Source organism: Oncorhynchus tshawytscha, linkage group LG06 (genome assembly GCF_018296145.1).
Source record: "Oncorhynchus tshawytscha isolate Ot180627B linkage group LG06, Otsh_v2.0, whole genome shotgun sequence".
In the NCBI taxonomy this organism is placed as follows: Eukaryota; Metazoa; Chordata; class Actinopteri; order Salmoniformes; family Salmonidae; genus Oncorhynchus; species Oncorhynchus tshawytscha.
The window spans coordinates 51,022,392-51,032,479 of record NC_056434.1 but is presented as its reverse complement, the minus strand read 5'-3'; the positions used below and the strand labels follow the sequence as shown (position 1 = coordinate 51,032,479).

The 10,088-nt window shown below is 41.6% G+C and overlaps 1 protein-coding gene across 2 annotated transcripts in view; it reads left to right on the top strand.

Moving 5' to 3' along the window:
• Positions 1-2,548: 2,548 nt before the first annotated feature.
• Positions 2,549-10,088, top strand: part of LOC112252681 (periphilin-1) — a 29,285-nt gene continuing 21,745 nt past the window's right edge. The window contains exons 1-5 of one of the 2 annotated variants that reach the window (XM_024424136.2): positions 2,549-2,762; positions 3,250-3,298; positions 5,873-5,937; positions 6,173-6,409; positions 6,610-6,680. In XM_024424136.2, the coding sequence (XP_024279904.1) occupies position 3,298; positions 5,873-5,937; positions 6,173-6,409; positions 6,610-6,680 (374 nt within the window). In that variant the 5' untranslated portion in view covers positions 2,549-2,762; positions 3,250-3,297. The remainder of the gene's footprint in view (positions 2,763-3,249; positions 3,299-5,872; positions 5,938-6,172; positions 6,410-6,609; positions 6,681-10,088) is intronic. The other variant, XM_024424135.2, reaches the window with a different exon arrangement.

Genomic DNA, 10,088 nt, shown 5'->3' with positions numbered 1-10,088 from the left:
AATTGTTGAAGACACCTGAGAACTCGAAAAAAACAAACAGTTCCGACTGCGAAAATTCGTTTCAAATGGTCATCCATCTCGGAATTCCAACTCCGGACCTCGGGCCTCTTTCTCGAGCTCCAACCTGAAAATCACAGAAGTCATGATTTCACCTCGTATTTTTCCGAGTTCCCGGTTATAGTGAACGCGCCATGAGTTATGTACTTTGCTAAATATGCATTTCGAACGTATAATTACAATTCCATATATTTTTAAACACTTTTAAAAGTTTCATAAAATAAGAAAAAAGTATCAGCTTTGCCACACTAACTAGCTAATTAGCAGTCTAACATTACATCACAGGTTTACAGAATAACATATAACAATACACACAATTGTTTTCTAATCTATTTTGGGGTAAATCATTTTTGTTGACTGTAAAAACGTTTTTATACATGCTTTTCACACGTTGAAATGTTGTGTTTACTCCGTTGCCATGGTCACGGTGATCGTCGTCCTCGGTGTTGAGTTTGTGGTTTGCCTTCAAAATAAAAGTCCCCAATTGAAAGCGTCGCAAGCCGACACATACAGCGTAATCGTGCCATATTTGGACTAGACAATGTTAAACAAGTTTGGAATGTTGTTACATAATTTTTTTATAATTACATACAGTAATTAATTAGTTTGACAATGGACAGTCATCTGTCATTGGCTGTTTGGGAACTGACAGCAACATTGTATTGACGCTTACAATGAGTCTGAACAAAATGTATGGAGTTTATTCTTTTAATTTCTTCAAAACAGCAAAACTATTTACTGGGATTGCATAGGATACTATAAATAGCAAGAGACTAAACAAACAAGAAATGTGTGTGTCAGTGAGTGAGTGAGAGTGAGACTGTGTGTGACATGATAGTGTTCATGATGTGGCCTTACTTTAAAAAGCACATGCTGTCCTTTACTTGGTTTTGTGACAGCAACCCTCCAAATGACTCCTGAGTCTTGCATCTTCTGTAGCCACTCTTTAAATTGACTTACTCCTTCATTACGTACATTAAAATGATCAACAACAATATTTGTATTAACTACAACTAAAACATTGTACAACTAAAAGTACAATTAAAACATTCAGCATTCCATTAATCAGGGGGGGGGTACCCATAGGTGTGCAGATGAGGGTTTTCTTTTTGACGGTACCAAAGATGTTTATAACTAACCCAAGACAGTTCATCTGTGTCGTTTACAGTGGGAGCAAATAAAGCAAGGAGGTGGGTAAAGCCAAGCACAAGCTAGCGAGGTCCTATTTGGGCTTTTTAGCATGTATTTGCATATTTCCGTTAGGGAACGCCACCTCTGTGAAGTATCTGTGTGGACAAACTCAATTCGACCTGCTAGTCTTTCTAAACAACGCAATTTTATAAAACTGTGTAGAATGCCTCTCCCATTGGACTTCCTCTCACTACCACATAGTCCCTGTGATGTATCTGTGTTAAAGCCCTTCTGTCTGTTAACCCGCTTTTGACCGCACACGCCTGGCTGAGGCTCTCTGACTCTATCCAATCACAACACTCATGCTGTTGACCAATGACGAAATGGGGCTTCGGCTAACTCGTTTCGGGGGAAAAGACGAATTCTGGAACGAAAGTTGGCGGTTTGAGTTTTGAAGTTGAGTCTTTGACCGGCAAAGGATATATAAGTTATCATGTACGAGCTTTTGTGCCGAATACATTGCAGTTGTCAAGCTTATGGGCATGTGGCAGCAGTGTGTAGGAGGCAATCTGCTTGGTGTGAGAAGTGTGCAGAAGATATTGATATTCCATGCATGAGACAAAGGAATGTGTAGCGGTATGTGTTAATTGTAGGGGTGCCCATGGGGCTGGGGATCAGTAATGTTCAGTGCGAGAGGCAGGTTCAGGTTTCCAGGGTTAGAGTAGTGCAGAAGTTGTCAAATGCTGAGGCAATGAAGAATGTAGAGGGAGATGGGAGGGATCCTGCAAAGATTTCTACCAGTACAGAAGGATAAACCAACAAGTGATTAAAAAAAAAACCTTTATTTAACTAGTCAGTTAAGAACAAATTATTATGTACAATGACAGCCTACCAGGGAACAGTGGGTTAACGGCCTTGTTCATTGGCAGAACGACAGATTTTTACCTTGTCAGCTCAGGGATTCGATCCAGCAACTTTTCAGTTACTGGCCCAAGGCTCTACCTGCCACCCCAATATATGTTTCAGTCAGATTGGATTTTTAGCTTTAATAGCAATGGTTAGAGTCTCTGAAAATTGAGGTTGTGGTGGCAGCTGCAGAGGTATTTTGTTGTGCGAGACTTGACATCGGAAGAGTGTGTTAAGTGGTGGTATCCCATCCTTTAAGGCTGTTGGCCCGAAGTAGGCCAAAATATTTTGAAATTGTTGAGTATGATGTTTATTTATTTATTATAAAACATAAATACAAATTGTGAGTATAGTGTTAGATGGTATGGTATTTTATTATTTTATTATTATATATATTTTTATTCAAGCTAAGTATAAGAGTGTTAAACTTTGGACACCCACGCCGCCGAAGACAAAAAGGTCGAAGAAGAAGATAGGCGGCGGTAAACTCCGCGTAACATACTGCACTCCGCCAATCAAACACCGACGAGGAAGAGGTTGAATTTTACTCGTGGTGTTTGTTGTCAAATGTTGCACATGCAGAAAGGGTTGGAACTGTATAAAAAAATCAACCACTTTATCGCAAAAAGTGCAAAACTACCTTTTAATACACAGAGCACGTTCAGCTGGTAAGTTCGTTTTTCCTAGCAACAACAGCTTGTGTACGCTAGCTAGCATCTCTTTGCAAGCTAGCTAGGCTAACGTCAGTATCTATCCAATTGTTTGTACATTACTAGCTAGAGACACTATCATTGCAATTGACTTGGGATGTTCATATAGAAACATTATTAATCGTCAGGGTCGTATTCATTACACAGACTCTGTTGCGAAACGTTTCTTAAACGGAACCAAACGTAATTAAACGGAGGGCCCTAGCTGCCTGAATTCTGTCGTTAGAAATTATGTGCCGTAATTATTAACGTTACACCCCAGCGGTAATTCAGGTAGGTCCTTCTGTTTAAGAGACGTCGTAATTAATATGCCCCAGTTGATTTTGTTTTACATGTGCAATTTTTCGTTCTGTGTCTTGTATCCTAGTTTTTGAATATCAACATTTGTGTCAATACACTCCATAGACAACTCCAATAATTCCTAAATATTCATCAATATTTGCAGGTTTTACATTCTCCAAGTCCCACATCGAGGAGCCCTTCAGCAACTTGGAGTAAGTTAGCTACAGCTCTCCCACACTCCAGTACGGTAACTGAAAAATCAGTGTGCACAATATGAAGGGACAGTCATACTGTAACCCTGATGCCTAGCTCAGATACTTTCATAGTTTGTCAGAGTATAAATGTTACTTAAGTCTCCCTAGTGCACACACTACACTGCCTGTACACACTGCACAAAATTACTATCTAATGAGGCATTCATGTGCTTGTGGGAAACTGGGTATTCCGACATGATTGTGTTTAGTTGCTTTTGAAGTCGGACCAATTCTTCAACCAATAGGATTTTAGCTAGCTTGATCTCAGTGCAAACTCGGTCTCCAACTTAACAGTTCACAGGCGAAATGTCAAGGATTTAGTTGCCGACCTTAGGATTACAGCTTCTTGTCACACAAGTAGGGCTGTCGTGGTGACCGTATTACCGTATTCATGATCAAACATTGAATAAGTGAATCTTTGAAAGTTTAAGTTTTTTTTAATGAGAGATACAAATCTAATGAGAAATTTGAACAAACCTTACAGTTGAGCAAAGTATTTAAACAAATGATGCATGCATTCAAGTATGGAAAAAAAATCCCTCCTTGCCATTACGAACCGACTAAAAGCCTAATCCTACTCACTGATATATCTTAAAAGCATTAAGACAAATTAAAGTTATGAAGAGTATTTTCCAAATTATTCCTATAAAGTGTTTATTGTCCTAAAGTTGCAGCTTTCTATGGGAATAATTATGAAAGTTGGATTCTATGCTATACTCATTCACAGATTTATATTGAGTGACAAATACAGTTGAAGTCGGAAGTTTACATACACTTAGGTTGGCGATATTTCACTTTTATAATTCACTGTATCACAATTCCAGTGGGTCAGAAGTTAACATTAAGTTGACTGCCTTTAAACAGCTTGGAAAATTCCAGAAAATGATGTCATGACTTGAGAAGCTTCTGATATGCTAATTGACATAATTTGAGTCAATTGGAGGTGTACCTGTGGATGTATTTCAAGGCCTACCTTCAAACTCAGTGCCTCAAAGGTCATACTTTCTGGAGAAATGTCACCTGGTCTGATGAAACAAAAATATAACTGTTTGGCCATAATGACCATCGTTATGTTTGGAGGATAAAGGGGGAGGCTCGAAGCACAGGGGCGGCAGCATCCTGTTGTGTGGGTGCCTTGCTGCAGGAGGGGGGACTGGTGCACTTCACAAAATAGTTGGCATCATGAGGGAGGAAATTTGTGGATATATTGAAGCAATATCTCAAGACATCAGTCAGGAATTTAAAGCTTGGTTGCAAATGGGTCTTCCACATGGACAATGACCCCAAGCATACTTCTAATATTGTGGCAAAATGGCTTAAGGACAACAAAGTCGAGGTATTGGAATGGCCATCACAAAGCCCTGACATCAATTCTATAGAAAATGTGTGGGCAGAACTGAAAAAGCGTGTGCGAGCAAGGAGGCCTACAAACCTGACTCAGTTACACCAGCTCTGTCAGGTGGAATGGGCCAAAATTCACCCGACTTATTGTGGGAAGCTTGTGGAAGGCTACCTGAAATGTTTGACCCAAGTTAAACAATTTATAGGCAATGCTACCGAATACTAATTGAGTGTATGAACACTTCTGACCCACTGGGAATGTGATGAAAGAAATAAAAGCTGAAATAAATCACTCTCTACTATTATTCTGACATTTCACATTCTTAAAATAAAGTGGTGATCCTAACTGACCTAAAACAGTGAATTTTTACTTGGATTGAATGTCAGGAATTGTGAAAAACTGAGTTGAAATGTATTTGTCTAAGGTATGTAAAACTTCCAATTTCAACTGTATGTTCTGCCACAAGAAGTGAAATTGAGCAAACAATGCCAAGATGGAAAAATCTAATGAGGAGAAGAAAATAAAAAAACTTAGGTTACAGCTGAGTAAAGCTTGTGAAAAAGATTATGCGTTGTTGGCTTAGGCCTATATCCATATTATTCTAGCAACATGCAACCTACCTACAACTTTTATAGTAGCCTAATAAGGGAGGAGGCGAAAATGTGAATCATTTTAAAATGATCCAGTTCTGAGGACAGCCGAGTTGCTCTGCAGCCAATGATTTTTACAACCCATCGCAAGAGCACAGTCAGTGAGGTTCGTTGACTGCGTTACTCGTTCCAGACTTCCTGGATGCTCCTGTGGAGCCCAAATAACTGTTTTGACAAGCAGTCGCTGCCATACGAAGGAGGAATGATAAGTTTTTTTTACTTTTACCTGCTCCTCAAACCCGTTTTGTTGTCTTTTGGTCAAAAAATTTGAAAGGTCAGCGGCGAAACGTCACAACTTGACAACTCTTGGAACAACATTTTCTTTGAGTTTCCCCACTTGTAATTATGACTTGGAGGGTCGTTCAAGTTAAACTTCCCAGTCGGAACGCAGAACTTCTGATTACTCCAACATTATGTGAACGCCGCATTAGTTTACATACTTGTTTGAAATGACAGCTACTTGTGGACAATTAACACATTTTAGTTTGCGTCCCCTTGTGTTATTTATTGTCATGGCTGTATGCTTGTTGTCCCTTGCAGTGGCGTACAGGCGAGACCGAAGCCGAATCAGAGAGGCCACCGATGAGCATATTTCAGAGAGAGCGGTAAGTGACTGGTCATTCTAGCACTTTGCACAATGCACTCTTTGGGCAGACGGTGACGATTATTTTCACGTATGTATTGTCATCACATGAGTGTTTATTAGGCCATCGACCATCCTTCATGGAGTTGTCAATGTAAATAGATGTACAACTTATTCGTTCATGCATAGAGTAGATTGTCTCTCTGCACTTGTGTTTTTGAAATAAACTAAGCAATGTTGTAATGCTTCTTGTTTAGGGAACGTACCAGAGAGTTGTGAATGTTGTCGAGAGGAGGACTGCTGTGACAAGACCGGAGCAAGAATATGACAGAGAATTTGAATATGAAACCAAGCGGTATGGTGGCGTTCAAAGTTACCATGACGATGACCAGATAGGATACCCTAGCGACAACATTCACACAGGAAGTGATCGTGGATACCATGGTGACGTGGTAGGCAGCATCCGAGGGAGGAACTCCCCATCTCCCCGACAGGTCGGTAAAGCTTTAACATGACCATTATCATATTGATCTCAGAAAAGTAAGATTTAGTTTCTTTGCAGTTGGACTAATATAAAACTGACCATTTAGGTGTTAGCCTAGCTGTTGAATGTATGTTGATTATCAGTAGATTGTCTTTTTCAGCAGTCTGTACTATTCACACGTTTCAACACATGCTCTATCTTTGTATGCAGGAGGACTACAGGGATCCATACTACAGGGGATCCAGAGTTGATTCTCAGATGGGCCGTCAAGGAGGGATGAGGTAAATCAGACTTGACCACATCTATAAGATTGAGAGACGTTGAGTAATACTTTGTTATTGACCTGTTTAAAATACTGGTGTGGTTCTATTCTATGAACCACCAGATGGCAGCAGAGTTCTACATTTCTGAAGCCACCATAATGATTAAGATTAGGATCACTTTATTGGTCAATTGCACACGAGGTCCCCTCCAAAAGAGACAAGTATATACAGGTTTTGGAGTGGTGTGGGGGGCTGCCACACTGGGCAGCATTTTGAGCAGCATTTTTCAGATCATGTATGTGTCTTTGTTTAAAGCACAACTTCTAGCATTGATTAAACTCTCAATTTTTTGCTTTTTAATTATTGCAGCTCGTTAGGCAGTGAAAACGTTCCACAGGGTTGCTGGCCCATGTTGACTCTAATACTTCCCACGGTTGTGTCAAGTTGGCTGGATGTCCTTTGGGTGGTGGACCGTTCTTGATACACATGGGAAACTGTTGAGCGTGAAAAACCCAGCAGCGTTGCAGTTCTTTACACAAACCGGTGCACCTGGCACCTTATACCATACCCTGGTCAAAACCACTTACATTTTTTGTCTTGCCCATTCACCCTCTGAATAGCACACATATGCAATCCATGTCTCAAGACTTAAACATCCTTATTTAACTTGTCTCCTCCCCTTCATCTTCACTGGTTTGAAGTGGATTTAACAAGTGACACCAATAAGGGATCATAGCTTTCACCTGGTCAATCTGTCATGGAAAGAGCTAGTGTTATTAAGGTTTTGTATACTCAGTGTAAATCCCCACTCAAGATATTACATTTGACATATATCGCACAGTCACTGATTTTGAAGAGGGATTGAAAACACACTGAAGCTAATTTGCCAACCTGTCTCTGAGGTATTGGGCGGGAAAGACTGAGAGGAGGTTCTTGGCTCTCGTTTCATACCATATTCCACTTATCAACCACCAGATTCCTTGCCTTGGGGAGCTTGTCAGCCTGACCCCACACAGAGCACAGCTAAAGCCCGTGGATCTCCTCTGCCCCTGTGCTGCCGAGACAGCCGTCTAGCAGTGACCCAATACAGAGTGCCAACAGTTCACAGGCCAAGACCCACCCCTCCCCATTCACTCCTACCCAAGTGTCATACCAGACTCCAGACAGGGACAAAGGGCACCAGTGTCAACTCATTGAGCCAACAAGGCTAAACCCCCACAGGAAAACCATCTGGGCCGCCAGCCACTCCCTCTCCAGCCAGACAACCTCCACCACACTCTCGGCTCTCCTCAGACTCTGTACAGCGTACACGCTCTCTATGCTGGCTTCTGTGGGAGAGCAAGCTAACTATGGTCTAGTTTCTCACCTCTTCCTTCATTACTGCCACCAGTCCAGTTATTTTCACGATCCATAGTATGACACCTCACACATTTATCACCGACATTTGCAATTCTGTCTCCTCGTTGGTTCTAGTTGGTTCACCATTGTCATTCAGCTCCCTTGATTTGTTGGCAATGGAGCCTAAAAGAGAGACTCGTGGTGTGGTTTTGACAGGGCAGCAGGCGGGCATCTGGGTCCATTTTTCCGCCATTAGTGTGGTAAGGAGGTTGACTGGAGGCCTCACCCTTGCAGTGTAGTCCACAAGAAGCAGCGGTCAGGAACTCTTTGTTGGGTCTCTCTCACCTGGCCGGAGGTGTTGAAGACTGAGGTGGCCAGACACCAGACAAACAGCAAGGCCTCTCCAGCACCACACCCTTATCCCTTTTCCCTCAACACAAGACAGAGTCCCGGGCCTGGGGGCTGCTGTTCATGGGCCTTCACTTGACTCCGACACATACATTTTGGGGGGGGGGTGCACACTGCAGGTATGCCTTTGCAATAGAGGCAGGTGGGCGGCGGCGGGTGGATTGCTCAATCTGCTCCCTTGTGGAGCTCTTGACCTCATGCGATGATGGCAGATGAGTGAAATGGGAAGCCCATTAAGTGCACTCATATTATATTTGTGCACAGGGCTGATTGCAATGATATATTATTGATTTCACTATTCAGGAAGATGAGAGGGAGGCATTGGCTGTAATATCCTTATGACTAAAACCAATTACCTAGATTGATATTGGGGTTTATGTTATTTGTTTTCAAAATGAGTTAATTTCATGTTTAATTTGTTTGTGTAACACTTTCAATGTAATGGATTGGCTTTAACGGCATGACCTTGTAGAGGGAGGCTACGTATTCCCTGTGTAGAGTCTTTGGTCAAAGGTAGTGAACTATAGGGAATAGGGTGTCATTTAGGATGCTGACCTTGTAGAGAGACACTCTCTCAGAACCTCTTGAATACTTTCTAGCTTAGTCAGGCCAGGGTCTCCTTTTCCCCCTCTGGTATTCTGCAGTTGTCTTTCTTCCTGGACCTGAAAGAGCTTGTGTTTAGTTTTCCTGTTATTGCAGGTGGGACTATGACACCCAGTTGCTTCGACTCTTGTTTTTTTTTGGTTACTCTTGCTCTCAGATCAGCGTTTTCTTTTTAGTTTGTAAGGATATAACCTGCGTTTAGAGAACCTGTTCCTATGCTTGGAAGAACAGCTTTGAAGATGCAGCTATAGACATACTTAATCAACAATTACAACTAGGACTTTTCTTTAAGATTACATTTTATATATAGCGACCACAGAATTCCCTTTTCATAGCTTTCTTATGGAAAGACGCAAGGTGAGTTTTTAAGGTGGAATCAATCACATTTATTTATTAAGCCCTTTTTACATCGGCAGAAGTCACGAAGTGCTAAACAAAGACCCAGCCTAAAACCCCAAACAGCAAGCAATGCAGATGTAGAAGCACTGCAGATGTAGGATCACTCACTGCAACGGTGGTAATAAACTTTATTTGGCAGGCTGAACCTTGGCTACTTCAAACGGGCCTGGGGGCCTAAATGCTGGAGGCCTTGTTAGGCCTGATCTTTGTTTGGGACCTGGCCCTCGAAGTTCAAGCAGGGGTCATGAAAACCAGGTGCCGCTAGTTGGTCAATTTATACAGTTGCGGCCAAATATATTAGCGTCTTTGCACTTTTCTTAAAGGCAGTGTATTAGCTATTTCTTAATTCCAGAAACGCATATAATAGTAACTTCCTGCACCCCAAGAAAACATTCCTAAATGACTTACTCTTAAATCAACAAAATGTATGACATCCTAAACCTGTGTTTACCACAGACCTTATTTGCGCCGTTCATCCTAAACCCCTACAAAGCCTCCCTTCTCTCATAGGCTTTGTCCAACGAACCATGGCAGAGTTACAAAAAGACACCATTTACTATTGCTCTCTGTGTCTATGTTGTGAATATTGTATAAAAATCCTCACAGCCGTTTCCCATACTAAAAAGTGAAGTGCCTCTTGGTGCGCACCTGCTTACCATGTACAGTAGGCTACAGGCA